Source organism: Musa acuminata, chromosome BXJ1-9 (assembly GCF_036884655.1).
Source record: "Musa acuminata AAA Group cultivar baxijiao chromosome BXJ1-9, Cavendish_Baxijiao_AAA, whole genome shotgun sequence".
NCBI classification, from domain to species: domain Eukaryota; kingdom Viridiplantae; phylum Streptophyta; class Magnoliopsida; order Zingiberales; family Musaceae; genus Musa; species Musa acuminata.
In genome coordinates, this window is record NC_088335.1 from 330,942 (window position 1) to 350,750 (window position 19,809).

The 19,809-nt window shown below is 39.2% G+C and overlaps 2 protein-coding genes across 3 annotated transcripts; both read left to right on the forward strand.

Moving 5' to 3' along the window:
• The first annotated feature begins 7 nt into the window (after positions 1-7).
• On the forward strand, positions 8-6,552 carry LOC103996570 (uncharacterized). Of its 2 annotated transcripts, XM_009417493.3 has the most exons (5): positions 8-148; positions 410-628; positions 714-857; positions 5,486-5,630; positions 6,134-6,552. In XM_009417493.3, exons 2-4 carry the CDS (start codon positions 449-451, stop codon positions 5,627-5,629), a joined length of 468 nt encoding a protein of 155 aa, XP_009415768.2. In that variant the 5' UTR covers positions 8-148; positions 410-448; the 3' UTR covers position 5,630; positions 6,134-6,552. The 2 variants fall into 2 exon arrangements, with proteins under 2 accessions (XP_009415768.2, XP_009415767.2); XM_009417492.3 differs by lacking the exon at positions 6,134-6,552 and having other exon boundaries at positions 5,486-5,872.
• A 3,438-nt stretch (positions 6,553-9,990) lies between these two features.
• Positions 9,991-19,608, forward strand: LOC135592241 (phosphoribosylamine--glycine ligase-like). Its single transcript, XM_065081582.1, has 5 exons — positions 9,991-10,227; positions 10,939-11,234; positions 13,380-13,753; positions 14,837-15,367; positions 19,009-19,608. Exons 2-5 carry the CDS (start codon positions 10,946-10,948, stop codon positions 19,420-19,422), a joined length of 1,608 nt encoding a protein of 535 aa, XP_064937654.1. The 5' UTR covers positions 9,991-10,227; positions 10,939-10,945; the 3' UTR covers positions 19,423-19,608.
• Positions 19,609-19,809: the final 201 nt, after the last annotated feature.

Here is a 19,809-nt window from a genome sequence, read left to right on the forward strand (position 1 = left end):
CGCCCCGACGACTTCGTGGGCACGTCTTTTCTCTATGGGCAACGCGAGGGGCGGCACCATGGACGGACGACGTCCAAGATGAAGTCTCGAGACGACATCAACTTGGATCTCTCGCTCGCCATGTCTCGTTCCGTTGGGCGCGAACACAGTATATATTTAATTCAATAGCTGATTTTGTAAAGGAAACCAGTTATTTCTTGGGTCATCGGTAATATTGTGCATCGTATTTAAACCCCTATGAAATAGTTTGATGTGTATTATTTTTATCATATATTTAGTATAGAATTGTTGTACGTAGGCCGAGAAGTGGGTACAGCAGTTGGCTTTCAATTTGGCGACTATTAAAATAATAATAATAATAATAATAATAATAATAATAATAACAATATGCACCACTGGTGTCCAACAGCCCGTTCCGTCGTCTCCTCCCCCCTTTGTCGACGAACTAATGGCGTTGGACTCCGCGAAGAGATCACTGGAGGCGGCGGCCGAAGAGATCCTCCCGACCCCCGCCCTCGACGCCCTCCCTTCCAAGTTCTACGACGCCTTCATCCTCCGCGGCCTCCGCGTCGACCTCGTCGAGCCCGGCCACCTTCTATGCTCCATGACCGTTCCTCCACGTCTCCTCGTGAGCCACCCCTCCCTTCGTTTCCTCCTTTTCCGTTGCAATCTTCTCCTATTTTGATCCGATGCGCTTTCCCACGTCTCTGCAGAACACGGGAAACTTCCTGCACGGCGGCGCCACCGCGTCCCTGGTGGATCTGGTCGGCTCCGCTGCCTTCTATACTGCCGGAGCTCGGTCGAGGGGTGTGCCTATGGAGATCGGAATCTCCTACTTGGATGCCGCCTTTGCCAACGTAAGTTCGTCGATCGCAAGCTTAATTTGTTCGTTTTTTATGAGAATTTTGGTACTTGATGGTGTTATAACTCTTCTCTTGTGATTGATTCCTTCTTTATGGGAAGGATCCCTTCAGTTTGGGGTTGAAATTTCTTTTTCCTCCTGGATTGTTTTGTGCCTTTGTTGCAGTATGTGCTCAACTGTAAATCTTTATGAGAAGGCTGCAGTATAGACTGTGTGATGAGAGGACTCTCTGTTTAACAAGTTCTTGGGACTTGCTTTGCTTGAATTTTTATTATATGTGGTTAAAAGATAAAAGGAAAATTTTTTTTCTGAAAGCAAGTATTATCGTTGCTCCTTTAATACAACGGGTTCAACGGCAACCTGAAAGACTAGGGTTTGAGTCATAGAAAAAACTTCTTTGGATGTTTTAAAGGTAAGGCTACAACCATCTCGAGATCTTATATTAGTGGGAACCTCGGACACGTATTCAAATAAGTATCTATAGTCAGATAAAAAAATCCTTGTCTGCCGTAAGGAGTAGAAAGTGTTGAATTGAGAAATAGGTTATGAAAATGATTGATTTTATTCACGAAGGAGATAAGTATTTATACAAGTTTTGAGGGAGAGATTTTTCTTAATCATGCACTCAAATCATTTAATCATATTAGTTCTTTAAATCTGAGATTGATCCTCAAATCTGTGATTGATTGAGGATATAAGGAAGCAGGGATGCTGTTCTATATGTGCCTTTATCATGATCTTCTATCATGCCCCCACAAGATTAAGTTTCTATCAAAGATGTCAATCTTAGATCGATATAACTAAAATATCTTACGGGCGAGAGGCTTCGTGAAGGAGTCTGCTAGTTGATCATAAGTTGATGTTTGACAACTTGATCTCTAATGAAGTGGAAGTCGATAACAATGCGTTTCATACATGAGTGGAACACTGGATTGGTACTGAGGAAGATGGTAGGCGGATGTTGTGATTTGGTTGAAGTTCGTCAACTTGATTTCTGGAGCACTGTGAGCAGCGGGAGGGTCGTCGAAATTGGCAACACTATACACCTCCGAGGACAAGGGGGCTGAGAGGAGGTAGCGAGCGCTCGGCCTCAAAGATTGAGCGCTGGAGAACTCGACGAAGATCAAGCACTGTGCAACCTGGGCGCCAGAGAACTCGACAGAGATTGGCCCACGACTAGAGGATGGTAGTAGCAAGATGCTTCTTCATTGTGCTCGCCTCTGACGACGCTCACCTTCTGCGATCCGCCGATGAGGAAGATTGACGACGGTAGAGAGCAGCCGCCGAAGGAAGAGGAGGTGAAGACGTCGACGTAGTGTCACGAACTTAGCTGGTTTTGCCTAAGTCGTGCGGCACCCTTGCGTGTCCGTCCGCAAAGGTCAGCCTCCTCGAAGCCTCCCACGGTCCCTTAGGACCCACAAAAGAGAGAACGGGTTAGAGAAAACGCCTCATTCGGGATCCACAAGCAAACATTCCATGAATAAACACTTCATAGACAATGCAAATTACAAACAAACTTTATAAGCTCTGAACAGTTGCACAACAAAGGGTTAAAATGGTCCATTACAGATCAAAAATCTCTCACACGTGTCCTCATGACACAACCTTTTATTTACAAGCCTAAAGCGGACACCAACCTAACTAAAATGAGACTATTAAGCCTTCGACCGTCCCTCTACATGCTGTACAAAGCATGAACATACCAAAAGACACGGACATACATAAGCATTACATCAAACATCCTGTTAAAAAGTTTGTCCGTGACAGTAGGGAGAAGGAGGCGGGGGGCAGGGGGCAGAGACGTCACCTCTGCCGTTATGTCGATAGAGAGGAAGATGCAACAACCATCATTTATCGAGGAAGACAGCTGTCGTTCACCACTAGGGAGAAAGAGAGTTGCCGCTGGGAGTGGTGACACTGACGAAGAGATCCTAAAGACGGAGATCGTCGTGCTAGGAGCCGGAGAGGGCAAATTGGCTGGTTGTTGGAATAATGGACCATGTCCTAGAAGAAGAGAGAGTCTAGCGGCCTGAGGTCGAGGAGAGAGGGGTCGACGACAGGGGCAGCGACGGAGGAGGAGATGGACACGCCAGATAGAGCAATTGCGACGGTTCCACGGTGGTTGAATCCAAAATTCTCGAACAGGATGACCTGGCTGGAGTCGTCAGAGATCTCTAGAGTCTTGATCTTTGCCATACAAACAAAAGTGAGAAATGGGAAATTCTCTTCTTCTATTGTCTTGTTTAGTATATGTATAGCTAGTTGAGTATCTAGCTGTTGATATGTAATGTTAGTTGTTGGCAGTTAGTCTTAGTGAGTTTTTTTATTGTTGATGTGTTAGTGCATATATGCAAATTTCTTTTACTTGAAAATTAAATTTCTTTTTGGTCAAAGTTGTTCCATGGGTTATGTTGTCCAAATTTTAGTAGTGTAATTCTTTTTGCATGGAAGAACAAGTTTTTTTGTGTCAAGTCTATTTGGAAATTCATGTTTCAAGCAGTGCTGGAGATTTGAACATAAAACATTCATTTTAGGATCTCTGGACTTATTAAGAAACATGCTGATTACTTGCACAACTTACGTGGAAAACAGGTTATGCATTCATGTAGCTTCAGTATATAGTTTAGTTTAATTGTGTACTATAGAAATCGAGACTTGAATTACGTTTGTTTGAAGTATGCTGATTTAAGTTTAACTTTGTAGATGTTTTGGCATGATTTGGTTAGGTATATATGAATTATGTTGATCAATGGTTTGCTGGTATTGCCCTTAGTGGTTTTTGTCCCCTTTAGTTCAATTGGTATGTTTTCTTTTTGGATTGACCATTTGGCCCAGTTAATTTGTCTGTTGGAGCTGAATGTGAATCCTAATGAGTCTCAATCTCTTATTTTTCTTATATGGTTCAGGGTTCTTCTTATCCAAACCCTGTATAAACTAACTTGTTTTGTAGGCCTTACAAGTGGTATTTGCATATCATTTAGAGTGGTCCAAAGCGCATTTTTCCAGGGAGGGAAGTCAAAAGTTTCATTTATGTTCACATAGCAGTTCTTTCTTTGCGCCAAATTCTTCCAATGTTCTTTGATGCAGATCTATAAGGTTAAATTCCATGCATTCAGACCATGTATCTCTAGCGTTTGTTTGTAGATTTGACTGCTCACTTGTGAATCAAGTTCACGAGTGATCATGAGAACAGTGTTGATGTTTTTGAATGCACTGATAGAGGTGGATACATGGGGCATGGCTACAATATTAAGAGTTCTTATGTTCCTCGTAAACCACTTCTATACTTTGATTTCTGATGGGTATTTTTTTATATATTGTGATCTGTAGTTTTCAATAGAATTTTGGACCTTTTACATTAATTTTTGTGTGGTGCTTCGTGGCTTTGTTTAAGGCTTTTGAAACTATGATGCATACTACGGTTTGGGGCTTGTTTGGTTCAGCACAAATGAAGGAGGAAGCTAGAATGAGTCCCTCTAAAGCAACCTTTAAGGAATTAATTCCCCATATATGTTGCTATAGTGCTTATTCAGTACTTTCTCTTATTGTGCTTGCATGACCATGGGACAGTTGCAGATACAGAAATTGTGTTCGACTTGGTTGGTATCAGCTGGACTCAACTGTAATTAATTGATCCTTGACGATTCCAGATGATCCTCACTGGTAAAGGATAGAGCAGTAGCAGCTGAGGTGCCCTCTTTCTGCTCTCCATCTGCTGCATGTCCTCTGTCACACATTGTAATGACCAGTAACTACACTGCTTGCATGTGAGAGAGGAGAGAGGGAGGGTGAGTTAGAAGTGAGGAGAGGGAATGACAAAGAGAAGGGATAGAAGAATCAGGATTATGGTTGTTTCAGATTTTTTTAGGTAGCTTCTGAAAATCCACTTCCAATTTCACTTAAATTAATCAAATGCTATAAAGTTGTGTAATCCAGCTAGAAGTGCCTTTCTGAAAGTCACACCTAACCAGACGGACTTTCTAATTCACAAATAACTTTAAGAAAAGAGCTAGGATGAATTTGTTAAGGTTGGATCCATCTATTCACTATCCTTTGGGTATGGTGCTGCTCCTGGTATCTTCTCTCAGTATCAGAGCTTTAGAGCTTTCAGTGTCCAGATATTTAAAAACCTAGTAGATGGTAAAACCATAATCATCTGATTTACTTGAGAACCAAAGGCTGTCCTTGAGGTCCATAAGGTGTGCTTTTTTGGACTTAAATTCAACTCTGAGTTTTTTGAAAAGAATATGCTCCAATATTTTCAATCATATGAGGAGAAACATTTTTGCTATGTATGATTAGATGTGTGCTCTTGAAGTTGAAACTCAGTATTGGTAAGAGGGTTATTCTGTCAAATTTGATAAAAAAACTTAGTTGTTTAATTTAAATGAAATTCCTTCATGATTTTGTATCACGTGAATGACTCTCAACATTCTTGATTTCAGTCTTCTACCTCCTGATTTTTTTTTTCTTGGATTAAGCTATTCTATTTTGGAAGGAACTATGCTGGATTTGTTACTAGTTGCAGCAAGTTTAGATTTCTACCTTGGCTTTGAACTCTTTATGTGATTTATGTGCTTTAGTAATTGATGCAAAATGTCTGGTTGGTTGGTTGGTTACCAGGAAGAAATTGAGATCGAGGCCAAGATTTTGCGAGCTGGGAAGGCCATTGGGGTAGTCAATGTAGAGCTTCGAAAGAAGAAGACAAGAAAGATCGTGGCAAATGCACGTTATACCAAGTATCTTGCTCCATCAAGTAATTTATGAGGTGTTTTAACTAATCTTTCTTTTGATACTAGTATCGTCACCTAAATGCTGGTAACAAATACATTGTTGTAGGGTTTAACATCCCATGTTCTAAGTACGTTGTTGTGTAGGAATAAAGTAATATATGATTTAGTGTCTAAAGACTGTACGAATAAAGTAGGTTATGATTTAATGTCTAAAGACTTGATATTGTCATGATATTATTAGTATTTTTTTTCATACATTTAATGAGTTATTTGACTATGGTGAATCTTGTGTTTTTTTCATTTTATTTGACATGTGCTATGATGAAGGCTTGCATGACTTGGGTTGTGAGATTTAACATAGTTTAATAATTAATTATTTAGTTTTATGTCATGTATCAAAAACCATGAATCATGATTTGATTCTTCTTAAAGATGTATAGTAGTATATTGATTGAGCATTATATATTTATTATATAAATTTAATGTCAAATTAGATTCTTAATAGTTCTCTTACCATAGGCTTATATCCTATTTGCAGATTCCAAAGATTGTGAATCTTCAAACCTGTGAAGGGTTGACATTTAAGTCTACCAAGACAGAGGCTATGAGATTATATATATATATATATATATATATATATATATATTGATAATAGTCTTAGTAAGAGAATTAGAAAGATCATTTTTATTAAAATGGATTGATTTTCATGAATATTATATAAATAATAGTGGTGTACTATTATCCTATAAGAAATGTACTTTAAGAATATTGTCCATTCGATGGCGTTGGTTCCCTAAGCTTAGTACATACTTGAGTTTCATAGTTATTTTTATTTCCTATATGAATGGTGGAGTACCGTAAAATAATACGAAAGAAAAGAAAAGAGAAAGTGACTTGTGAAATGTGATATGATTCTTGTTATGGTTATGTAATATGCATTAAATATGTTATGCTCTTTATTAGAATATTATTATTTTATGACATGCAAGTAGAGTAAATGTTTGAATAAGTACGTATTATGAATGATTGATGTGTTAGCTTTTTTACATATGATTAATACATATTAATTATGAATTATTTATTGTGATACTCTTATTAATCTGTTAATCTTCTTTGTTGATGCTCTAAGCATGCATGTCATAGATACTTATACTTATTAATATGGGAACAGCATATTAATGCTTGTGGTCATTATTGTAAAATAAAATTCAGTGGATGTTTTCAAGGAAACAAAACTATTAAGTTTCTCCAATTGCAAGTTTTGGTTCACCTCTCTAATAGCTACAAAATTAATTTGAACTTTTTTAGTTGCAAAATGGACACCAAACATGGCTTGTAAAGCAGCAAATTTGGAGTGATAGATAGTATACTAAGCCCAACATGTGATAGATCGCAATTCATGAGAAAGAAAGTATTTCCTATTCGTTTAAACTCGCTTGCATTCATTTCGGTGAACTGTTTGGCTCTATGTTGTTGTACATCATCCCAAGCAAGCAAACAAGAGAAGGTTGTCGAACTTGTATTCTTCTTACAGAGGATTGTGAAGGGAGTTGCAAACTTTGACCGTAAAATCATAAGCTCCTAAAATTCATAAAAAAATACTAATAATCTTAAGATACATAAATGTACCTGTAAGAATTTACAAATAATTTTTTAAGAATTAGTGACTCTCATATATTTGTAATTTAATAATTACCTTTTTGTTAAAGTGAATGTATAAATAAATTATAATGTATCTTATTTAAATAAATAATAAATTTATTGTTTTATTTATTTTTTTCCAGGTTTACATTGATGATTCAAATTGACCGAGCTCGATGGATTTATTACTTGTGAGCCGACGATGAATAGTTGACATGGGGATAACTTAAAAGACCCATTCGATAAAAAATTGACCTAATGGGATACCTCGAAGAACAGTGAAAAAGATGGCATATCTTGTATCAAGGATAAGATCAATTGGTAGAAGAGTATACAAACGAGTTTCGACAATAAACAATGACACTTGGAATAATATTCCTCTAGCCGATTGATGATAAAGTTTATCGTTAGTTTGCTAGATCAGCATTGAATTGAGCATTTTGAAGGTTCATAATATCTCAAGTGCTTATTAGACAACTATGACAATCAAAATGAAGAACTGAACTCATAGAGAGAGAACAATAGCGAAGGTCGAAGAGGACTGACTCCTCGAAGGCCAAGAAAAAATTCGGAAATAATAAAAATCCTTCTTGCTAAAAGAAAAGGAACCACTTATATGATTATTATAAAATTATAAGACATATAAGGGAGAAGTGCTGGAAAGTTCACTCTAAACTCTTTTCAAAATAGTTGAAGAAAATAACCAAAGTCGATGGGCACCAATTGATCATGTGGATCCAAGTCTATTACATATGGTGAGGTCAAAGGCCACAGACTCGAGTTTATCATTGAATCTAAAGGTTTAAGTAAGAGCTATTCAACCAAAAATTTTAAGTGAAGCAAGAAGAAGTCATTGATACTATCATCAACAACGACAGTTAAAAGAACTCCATCTCAATAAGCTTGATCCAAAAGCTTAGCCTACAAACCACACCTCATTCGAACTCATATCAGTTAGGTTGGATCAGAAAAGATATGGGATGAAGATATATCGACATTGCAAATTTTGCTTCACCATCACCAGCAAATACATCGATGATATATTGTATGAAGTGGTACTCTCTAATATATGTTTAAGTAATCTTCAAAAGTTTGTACTAATAATATGAGTTCCTGATGGATAGGTTAAATTTCATTGTTAAGGGAGAAAAGAGTGGATATGTAATCGATCTCATGACAATCAGCCTTGTAAAAAGGATAGAGAAGGCATGCCAAAAATTGTTGCTAATCATCCAAGAATATAAGCCTAACTTTATTAGCAACATGTAAGAAAGAGGATGATAGAAAGTTACAGAAACTCATCAATAGGTATCCAAACTATTTTACTAAAAATAACTCATCAGTAGAGCACAAAATATAGCTAATCTCTGACGCACCACTACTGAATCTCAACAAGTACAGGAACTCAGTTTTGGAGGTTGAAGAAATTGGCAACAAGTGGCAGAGTCAATCGAGAACAGTGTCATCAAGCCGAGTTGGTCCCGTTGGTATTGATTCTAAGATGGATGGAGGATAGATAGCACATGTATAATAACCTAGCTATGATTCTAAGATGATTAGTACCATCTTTTTATTTTCAAAAAAAAAATTATAATTAATTATCAAAATTAAATATTTTTTGAATTGGTTCTATGATCGTGTGTAACTTCATCAAAATTCGGCAAAACAACTCAAACTTCTACCAAACTATCTAGTCAAGATTGGAAGATGCTTGATAATAATTTTTTTTAAAAAAATTTGGAGGAATTTATGATAATTAATGGAATTTGGCTGGACGTAGGATTGTAAGATCCTATCCTAATTTTAACTCAAATAAAATATGATTCCAACTTAATTAAAATCCACTTGCACAACTCAACTAAAACATGATTATAATAAGGATTTTAAGATCAATTGTGCGATGACAATTTCATATTCAAAATTACAATAGTTTACAATGTTTCATAGTATTATGTCAAATTTGATGAAAACTTGTATAAGTATACTATACATAAAAATCCACCTCTAATAGTCGATAATAAAAAAGTTACGAATAAAATCCACCTATTGAGTGATGAGTGGTAAGCAATGTCTACGATGAACCGACGAAGAGTGACATCAACGCATCTAGGATTCCACAAATGAAATAAAAGGTTGTGGAAATAAGGATATGATTGATAATTAAGGAATATAAATATAAAAAAATATTAAAGAATATTTCACTATTTACTGTCCTAGTAATTTTGATTTTATTCTTTTTTTCTTTCAATAATCCCTACGATCACAACATATACAACCTATTGCTCTGTCGATGCTCTCCTAGCCCACGTTCCTTATCACCCTCAAGCTCACGCTCATCGTTGGTCATTGCTCCCTAGCCCGTGCTCCTTACTATTGTTGCTCCCATAACCTATGCTTCTTGTCGCTGATGCTACGCTGGCCCATGCTTCCTATTATCGATCGTCTCTCCAGACTCATGTTCTATCAATTCACATTTCAATATCGTTCGATGTTGTTCAATCCCTCTCGTTATCACTAAGTAGAAAGACAAAAAAAAAAAAAAAAAAAAAAAAAAAAAAAAAAGATAAAAAAGAAAAGAATATTTATATTTAATTTATAAAATAAAATGATAAAAATAAGAAAGTGGGCTTGTAAATAGTAATATCTTTCATTATTTTCGTAGGGATTGTCACTGGGATCCGTAGAAATGAGCTCTGTTGTTTGTTCTGCTTTATCTTTTTTGTCTGATTCCGTTCTTTGAAGTCTTGCATCGGCTGTCATTTGGAGGTTCGTCCTGTTCGCTTTCCAAGTAGTTCAGCAGAGGGGTGGAGCGGGCCCATACGCAGGTCACCGCCAGGCTCGGGTTAAAGGGGCGTTTACCTGGTACTTGACTCGGGGGAGACCCCCCGGGAGAAAGCAATCCGACGCGAGCGGCTCTTTTTCAAGGCGATAAAGCGCATCTTTCCTTCTTATCGTTGTCTCTTGGTGTTCCTTCTTGCTCCGGGGCATAAGGTAAGAGATGAGATGAAGTCACGCTTTCTTGTTTTCTTTCTCCTTGTTATCTGATTGGGTAGATGAATGGCTCCGGCTGGGAATTTGCAACTTGCCTGCTGGGTTTAGGGTTTTAGAGAAAGAGTAGATATGAGGGAGGGAAATAAATCGATCGAGTGCTTCTTTTTAAATTTTAGGTCACTCAAATGGTAATAATAGTTTCTGTTTGTTTGTTTTATTCTGGGTTCTTATTACTATGGGAGATTTGGTTACTTAACGTAACGTTCGAGGCTTAAACCTCGATTTCTAGGAGCTCCTGATTTATCTGGATGAAAGAAGTAAAACATGTTGTTTAGTTTTGGATTGTATTGTCGAACTCAGTATCGGAGAGCATACATCTTGCAAAAGTTTAGGCAGGTATGGATCTTTGTTTTGCTAACAAATATAATATTCATAAGATTTCAAGTAGTTCGAATTCTGAACTGGGTTTTATTATCTGATATGAGGTGGTATTAACTCACAGAATGGAGCTCAATTTTTTATAGGAGGGTGGAGAGTAGAGTGTGGTGCATATTGTAGCAACCTTTGTTTCTTGTTCTCTATCACATGTTGTTTGAGGTCGCCTTTATCTCATGTTAAATATTGAATGAGAAAGATGTATTTATTTCTCCATTGTAATAGTTCAAAATCCATTTTAATATGTCCATAATCTGATTCATTTGATTTTTGCAGTCATTTTATGGCTTCCATTGCATGTAATGCTGGAAGCTCTTTTAACTTATTGAACAGAGAAGCATTCAAGGTATCTCTTAAGAATCACATCCAAGGAAGCTTGAAAAATAATCTCTCTTTGGAAGACTTTCGTACATGGAACACATTTTCACTTTCATCATTTAGAACTAAGGGGCCTTTCCTGTCCTCGCCTTTGAGCTCATTTCGAAGGGTTTTGAGGGCTCCTACTTGTTCCAATTCAGATCCAGGGCAATCCATATTGACTACCAATAATAATGGCGATGCAAATTCTTCAGGTAATATCACTACCATAAACACCAATAATGTTGGTGTTTATGCTGCAACAATAAACTTGATTTAAGACTTTGAACATGTTAATATATGATGCAGGAAGTGCATCTATTATCTATTTAACAATAATACTATTGACATTTATACAGGAAATTGGGTATGTTTTTAAGGAAGCTACAATACTTATTAGTCTATTTTATTTTTAAAAATGAGAAAAAATTTCTGGAGAATTGCCTCTTAAAACCCGTTGTAGAAAATAAACATGTGGCTTCATCATCACCATGGATATCTCTCAAAGCAACATCAAACTTCTGTATGCTTTCGTAATTTGTGTATTTGGTTGTTGTCGATGAATATAAGAAACTAGTATGCCTTTAGATGAGGATTGCTTGTTGAGTAATCAAGAGTTGTTATTCACATTTTTTTAGAAAATGGCAGCAGCAATTAATAAGATTTTTGGGATTTGGTAGTTAAAGGTTGGGAAGCACAGATACAGTGATTTGGGTGCGTCGGACATGAATTCGTCTTTGACATGATCGAACATGTGTCAGACATGTGTCTTTTTTATTTTTATTTTTTTAATTCGTCGGATATGCTATTTGCGTGTCAGACTTGGTGGTCATGTGCGGAGGTGTCAGGAACCTCCGGAATCCTTTCTCACGGATTCAAGGAGGATCTCGAAATTAAATACCACTTGTCCTGATCGATCCCTAGTACATCATGGGCTTCCCTTCCAAATCAGCTTGGCTTCCCTTTGTTGCCGTTGTGCGTTGTCAGACCATCTGCCCCTAGTGCCCCTCTCTAGAGTCACGCTCTGTCGTCGTGCGTCGTGGGACCATCCGCTCTAAGCGCCCCTATATAGAGGTAGAGTTGTGCACTGTCATTGGACCATCTGCCCCAAGTGCCCCTCTGTAGAGGCGGAGTCGTGCATTGCCATTGGACCATCCGCCTCAAGAGCCCCTCTGTAGAGGCAAAGTCGTGCAGTGCACTGTTAGACCATCTGCCCCGAGTGCTTCTCTATAGAGGCAGAGTCGCACATTGTCATCATCCCTTTGTAGAGCCTCTTCCTCAACCATGCGGCATCGCAAGCCGAAGGTATACCGTATACTAATGTTTAGCTTTTTTTACCATCAAAAACATTTTTAACATATTATTATTATTTATTCTTTTTGTTTTATTTAATCTGGGATGTTTATTGCTTCTGATTAAACTGTTAACATATTATTAACTTATTTTATTTTTTATTTTTTAATCTTAGTTTTTTATTGATTCTGATTAATCTTAGTTTATTCTTTTAATCTGATTTTTTTACTGATTCTGAATCCCTGATTAAATTGCTATAATAATTTGAATAATCTGTTAATTGAATAAACTGTAATTTTTATAATAATTTGAATAAATTGTAAAATATAATAATTTGAGAAATATATAAAGCTCATGTAAATAAATAAATAAATATATATATATATATATATATATTAAAAAATATGTGTCCTCGTCGTGTTCGTATCCTAATTTATTTTGAATGATTTGTTGCCATTTTCATGTCATGTCATGTTTATGTCTCGTGTCCGTGTATATGCTTCTTAGGTTAAAGGTCCCAGGCATTGAAAAAATGGGAGCTCCTGCTAATGCGAACACACTGTGCAAAGCATTAAATGGAAAATTTTATTTCCAGTTGACCTGATTATCATGCAGTGTATATTTGAATGAGCAGGAAGACAAGATGCATGGAAATGGACTTTTATATATCCAAAAATGCATCCAATATTATGCATATCGAAATGCAAACAGATAAGCTACCTGTTAATGCTTGTTCTTCTTTGAGAACTAAGAGAAATTATGTTTTTACTAAAACCGTGACAATGCAGTCAGTATTTATAATGCAAGTGCCATGTGCGAAATCTGAAACTTCAAGATGAAATTGTAAACTTAGGATAACAAACCTATGGCCGAAGCAAAGTGAATCTATTTTCTGAAGAAAAAGGAATTTAACATTCTTTCATCTGCTTGCATTCCTATTCATGTTTTTAACAGCTGAGATGCTTTTATGGACATGTTCTGGACATAAATTATATTACAAATACATGCAAGCACATTAGGGATAAAAAATTTATTGCAATATTTATTTACTTTATGTTTTATTGCAGAAAGGAGGCTGGTTGTATTGGTTATTGGCGGTGGCGGAAGAGAACATTCTCTTTGCTATGCCTTGAAGCGATCTCCATCCTGTGGTGAAGTCTTTTGTGCCCCTGGTAATGCAGGGATTGCTCACTCTGGGGATGCTACTTGCATATCAGACTTAAACATCTTGGACAATGTGGCTGTGATCTCATGTTGCCATACAAGGGGAGTTGAGCTAGTTGTTGTGGGCCCAGAAGCTCCTCTTGTGGCTGGACTTGTTGATGATCTTACAAAGGCTGGAATCCCAACTTTTGGCCCTTCAGCTGCGGCTGCAGCACTGGAGGGGTCGAAAGACTTCACAAAGAAGTTGTGTGACAAATATGGAATCCCCACTGCAAAGGTTAATAGTTACTTAGATTTTGAATACCATTTCCCTGTCTAATGGTGTAATGTCTCGTGAAAAATGATAACCATTTTTACTAATAGATAAAAATGTTACCAAGTTATATATAGTTGATCTTGAGTCCTCTTAAGACGATTGAATCCTTAATACTCACGTAATGCTATCACTTTAAAATCCATCATGGCAGCCCCATATTGACTAGATCTGTTGAACATTATATATAACACTTAACAATTTAGAAACCAAAATTCATTTGATTTGTATATATTTTGTGTTTATCAAATAACCCAAAGCGAGCATCTCTTGATGAAATTATGAACGGTTGACCTTGATCTAAATATTATTAGATGACTGCAAACAAAAACCAACTGTTTTTTACTTCTTTATTTTTAATCAAATTAATATATACCTATACTGTAAAATTACTTATTTTTCTTTCCACTTGGTGCATGAGAATACTTCAAAGCATGAAATTTCATGTCTCTATCATTTTTAAATGATCTATATCATGTTCAATGAAGTTGGTTTTCAAATTGAATCTGATGATTGATCTTGAGGATCGAGATCTTAATCCTCCTATTGGGATTCTATCACAACTCTCTCTCTCTCTCTCTCTCTCTATATATATTCATCTATATGCATGTGTACATAGCTGTTGCATATATATGCATGTCCAAGCATTGGGGAGTTTTGTGCATGTTACAGTGCTGATGACTATGCTAGAAATGAAATGTTTCATTTATAAGAAATCCTGCAGAATGCTTATTCTTCATACTATCATAGACAGCACTATCATAGACAGCGGATAACCTTTTCTAGAGTATCACCTCATGGTCCCAAGTTATTCTACCATATTTTAATTTTTTTCTTTCTTTCTTTCAGAGTTCCATTTTGATGGAGACAATGGGTAATTTTCATGTTCATATATCTGTGTTAAGTTCATTTTCAATGTTATTGCTCTTTCTTAACTTTTAAATACTGTCTTTCTTGGATTAAGGCGGAACCTCAGAACTTTCTTGGGTTAGTGATGTGTGCTTATTTTTAGGTACACATTATCAATGTTGCTTGGTTTGTTTGCAGTACAAGACCTTTGCAGACCCATTGGAAGCTAAAGAGTATGTTAAAGAGCAAGGAACACCCATTGTTGTTAAGGCTGATGGATTGGCTGCTGGGAAGGGAGTTATTGTGGCAATGAACATACAAGAGGCATTTGATGCAATAGACTCTATGTTGGTGGCCAATACTTTTGGTTCTGCTGGTTCACGAATTATTATTGAGGAATTCCTCGAGGGCGAAGAAGCTTCTTTCTTTGCTCTGGTGGATGGTGAAACTGCCTTACCTCTTGAGTCAGCCCAAGATCACAAAAGAGTTGGTGATGGTGATACTGGTCCAAATACGGGTGGAATGGGTGCATATTCCCCTGCTCCAGTCTTAACAAGTGAGCTACAGTCTTTGGTGATGGAATCAATAATTCATCCTACAGTGAAGGGAATGGCAGCAGAAGGTTGCAAATTTGTTGGTGTGCTGTATGCTGGGATTATGATTGAGAAGAAAAGTGGTTTGCCCAAGCTTATTGAGTACAATGTGCGTTTTGGAGACCCAGAGTGTCAGGTTCGTAGCTGCTGGAAATTTTCTGAAGTATTTCTAGTTTCATTATTTGGATATATGGTATCATGAACATGCAGCATGCGTTTTGTTAGCTATGTTATATTGTTCTCGTCTGTTGTCTTCCAAAGATTACAATTTGTTAAATATGTTATTTAAGTATCTACAAATGTTTTGATTGTGATTTATTAGTGATGGTGTCATGAGTACCGTCGACTGATGAGTCTGCACGGTTGGTCCACTGCCGAAGGTGCAAACTTATCCAGGTGCCTCTTCCTGGCTGATGTGGAAGACTTGGTGAGGTGAGATCGTATAGGCTGCTCGGTTGGAAGCCGTTCTATTGGTGAGGACCCGGTTCGGGGTGGCTGGGTAGGCGGAGTGGGATCTTTCTAGTTGCAAGGTTCCTCCTTGGGGCTGGGTCGTCCAGGTGTCCTTGGGCGGCTGGCTATCCTACATAACAGGCCGGCGCCGGGGGTTGCCCAGTGCGACCCCTCCGATGCTTAAGTTAACGAAGGGGAGAAGACAATAATATCATCTGTGTAAATGAGAGAGTAGAGAGAGAGAGAGCCTCTCCCTCAGCGTGAGTTAATGGATTCCTTTTTATACTTGATCCGGGCTTTTTTACTGGCTGTTGTAGGATAAGATCACGTTAACCGGATGATTATTCTGGTCTCTGATCTTGAGAAGGTTGGGCGATTATTGTCAATCATTGATGCAGGACATATTGGGATGCACTACGGCGCTTTTTCGGGGCTGGTGACTTGGAGTCCTGCTTAGGTATTGGCCTCCATGGCAGATGAGCTGGCATGGGGCAAAATCGTCCTTATCATTTGCCCCCCCTTGAAAGGGCGTCCTTCAGGGCCTTTCTCCGGAGGGCGCATTTGCATGCTCTTCTGTTGGGTGCGTGCTTTGATGGAAGTCTGTTGGCTGCCGTGTCGAGATCGCATCGATAGGACCGTGGTACGGTCCTAGGGTCTTCATGCTGAATGCACGACTAGGGAGCGTGTAAGCTCGGCCTAGGTGCATCCCTTGGGTCTTCATGTCGAAGTGCACAACTAGGGAGTGCGTAGGCTCGGCCTAGGTGTAGCCCTCGAGACTTCACGTCGAGGTGCATGTGTCACGACTCGAGTCTGATGAGCCAACTGGCCAATAACTCCATTTTGGTCCTTCAACCACGGACCAAAATGCTTAAGCGGGAGTTAACGTAGTACACTCATCAAGCCCATATAAGCTAATCATACACATTGCCCACTTCCGATGTGGGACTAATGGGATGCTACAATATCCCCAACTTAATTAGCTTGACGTCCTCGTCAAGGTCCAACATATCCCAAATTGAACCCTAGTATAGTGCATATGAGGTTTAACTCAGTGGTGGCTCCACGCTGTGATGAGTTCTCTGACTCCATCCACGGGTAGCCCTTTCCTACTCGAGCCCTGGCTCCACGCTGTGATGAGTTCTCTGACTCCATCCACGGGTAGCCCTTTCCTACTCGAGCCCTCTCACCCTGCCCAAATGCTAGGTCGGCTCTGATACCAAATATAATGACTCGAGCCTGATGGGCTAACTGGCCTATCAACTTCGTTTAGTCTAAACCACTGATCAAAATGCTTAAGCTGAAGTTTATAGTAGTACACTCTTCAGACCCTTATAAGTCAATCTTAATCTTTGCCCATTTTCGATGTGGGACTAATCTTAATTAGCTTGACGTCCTCGTCAAGGCCCAACATATCCCAAATTGAACCCTAGCATAGTGCATATGAGGTTTAACTCAGTGGTGGCTCCACGCTGTGATGAGTTCTCTGACTCCATCCACGGGTAGCCCTTTCCTACTCGAGCCCTGGCTCCACGCTGTGATGAGTTCTCTGACTCCATCCACGGGTAGCCCTTTCCTACTCGAGCCCTCTCACCCTGCCCAAATGCTAGGTCGGCTCTGATACCAAATATAATGACTCGAGCCTGATGGGCTAACTGGCCTATCAACTTCGTTTAGTCTAAACCACTGATCAAAATGCTTAAGCTGAAGTTTATAGTAGTACACTCTTCAGACCCTTATAAGTCAATCTTAATCTTTGCCCATTTTCGATGTGGGACTAATCTTAATTAGCTTGACGTCCTCGTCAAGGCCCAACATATCCCAAATTGAACCCTAGCATAGTGCATATGAGGTTTAACTCAGTGGTGGCTCCACGCCGTGATGAGTTCTCTGACTCCATCCACGGGTAGTCCTTTCCTACTCGAGCTCTCTTACCCTACCCAAATGCTAGGTCGGCTCTGATACCAAATATCAGGATCCGAGTCTGATGAGCCAACTGGCCAATAACTCCATTTTGGTCCTTCAACCACAGACCAAAATGCTTAAGCGGGAGTTAACGTAGTACACTCATCAGGCCCTTATAAGCTAATTATACACATTGCCCACTTCCGATGTGGGACTAATGGGATGTTACAGCATGGCTCGAGAGCGAGTCTTTTTTAACTCTTACTCATTCGATGTGCAGGTCTCGAGTCTTCATGCCGAGGTGCATGACTAGGGAGCGTGTAGGCTCAACCTAAGTGCAGCCCTCGGGTCTTCATGCCGAGATGCACGGCTAGGGAGCGCATAGGCTCGGTCTAGGTGTGGCCCTCGGGGTTTCACGCCGAGGTGCATGGCTCGGGAGTGAGTCCTTTTTAACTTTTACTTATCCGAGGTGCCACCCTTGGGTCTTTATACCGAGGTGCTCAGCTAGGGAGTGCATAGGCTCGACCTAGGCACAGCCTTTGGGGCTTCTCGCTGAGGTGCACGGCTAGAGAGCGCGTAGGCTCAGCCAAGGTGCAGCCCTTGGGGCTTCTCGCTGAGGTGCACGGCTAGGGAACGCGTAGGCTCAGCCTAGGTGTAGCCCTCGGGTCTCCATGTCGATGTGCATGGCTAAAGAGCACATAGTGTGGGATAAGTCTGATCTCTGATCTCTGATCTCGATAAGGTAGGGCGGTTATTGACAATCATTGATGCGGGACACATCGGGACGCATTGCGGCGCTATTTCGGGGTTGGTGACTTAGAGCCCTATTTAGGGGCTTCTCGCTGAGGTGCACGGCTAGGGAACGCGTAGGCTCAGCCTAGGTGTAGCCCTCGGGTCTCCATGTCGATGTGCATGGCTAAAGAGCACATAGCGTGGGATAAGTCTGATCTCTGATCTCGATAAGGTAGGGCGGTTATTGACAATCATTGATGCGGGACACATCGGGACGCATTGCGGCGCTATTTCGGGGTTGGTGACTTAGAGCCCTATTTAGGTGTCGATCTCAGTAACATATGAGTTGGCATGAGGCAAAATCGTTCGTATCAATTAGATACAACTTTTGTGCACTATAAAACTTGATGTTCCCAAGCTTAATTATGAGTAGTAATTGGGATATTATATAGATTCCTAAAATGAATAAGTCTCTTCATTTTTTTTTTTTCATTTTGTTCTGGTGAGCTTTCCTGGCTGATATTGCATTTATATGTTTTCAGATTGAATTAGTTGTTGATGTAGAAGTTAGATTCCAGCCTCTTCCTCACTAATGGTGTTTTACTACAGCAAAATCGTGTTAGTGACATTCTTTAAATCTACTTGGATATTCTTAAATTACTAAAAGCCTCCTTGATGGAATTTCTTGGATAGGTTCTCATGATGCGTTTGGAGTCCGACCTGGCACAAGTACTGCTTGCTGCTTGTCGAGGAGGGCTGGGTGGGGTGTCACTTAGTTGGTCACCTGGATCAGCTATGGTAATTGTGATGGCAAGCAATGGTTATCCAGGGTCTTATGAGAAGGGAACCATCATTAAAAATATTGAAGAGGCTGAGCTTATTGGCCCAATGGTTAAGATATTTCATGCAGGAACAGCACTAGACTCAGAGGGCAACTTCATTGCCAACGGTGGGCGTGTGCTTGGCGTCACTGCAAAAGGAAAGGATTTAGCAGAAGCCAGAGATAAAGCTTACAAAGCATCTGAAGTAATCGACTGGCCTGAGGGGTTCTTTCGACGGGATATAGGTTGGCGAGCACTTTCTCATATATACACAAAGACTAGTTGATTAGCAGATGATGCTCAGAGATTTGGGACTGATGGTTAATGTCACAGGAAAGTGTTCTGAACTTTTTTTGTTCTTTGTTTTTTTCTCAATAATGTTGTCAACCTGAAATTAGACAACAACATGCAAATGTTTGTTTGACATGGTTAGATGAAATCCAAAGTTGTGGGAGGGAGGAAACTCTATTTATATTTTGTGTGAACATTGTGATCTGTTCCCAATCGCTGGCTTCTGTGGTTCCCTTTTTAGGGGTCAAGTATGTATAACAAAAAGATACAGAGAGAGGAATAAGTCCTATGTTCAAGTGTTTATCCATTAGGATTTGTAAGGTGTGGCTAAGCATCGCGCAGCAGAAGTTGGGTCGACATGAGTAGAAAAGTATTCTCCATC

Bases quoted from the DNA above. Each gene is read 5' to 3' on its own strand.
- LOC103996570 (XM_009417493.3), top strand. From the start codon at position 449: ATGGCGTTGGACTCCGCGAAGAGATCACTGGAGGCGGCGGCCGAAGAG. The intron at 629-713 runs GTGAGCCACCCC...ACGTCTCTGCAG, and splicing joins CCGTTCCTCCACGTCTCCTC to AACACGGGAAACTTCCTGCA. The intron at 858-5,485 runs GTAAGTTCGTCG...GTTGGTTACCAG, and splicing joins TGGATGCCGCCTTTGCCAAC to GAAGAAATTGAGATCGAGGC.
- LOC135592241 (XM_065081582.1), top strand. From the start codon at position 10,946: ATGGCTTCCATTGCATGTAATGCTGGAAGCTCTTTTAACTTATTGAAC. The intron at 11,235-13,379 runs GTAATATCACTA...GTTTTATTGCAG, and splicing joins TGGCGATGCAAATTCTTCAG to AAAGGAGGCTGGTTGTATTG. The intron at 13,754-14,836 runs GTTAATAGTTAC...GTTTGTTTGCAG, and splicing joins ATGGAATCCCCACTGCAAAG to TACAAGACCTTTGCAGACCC.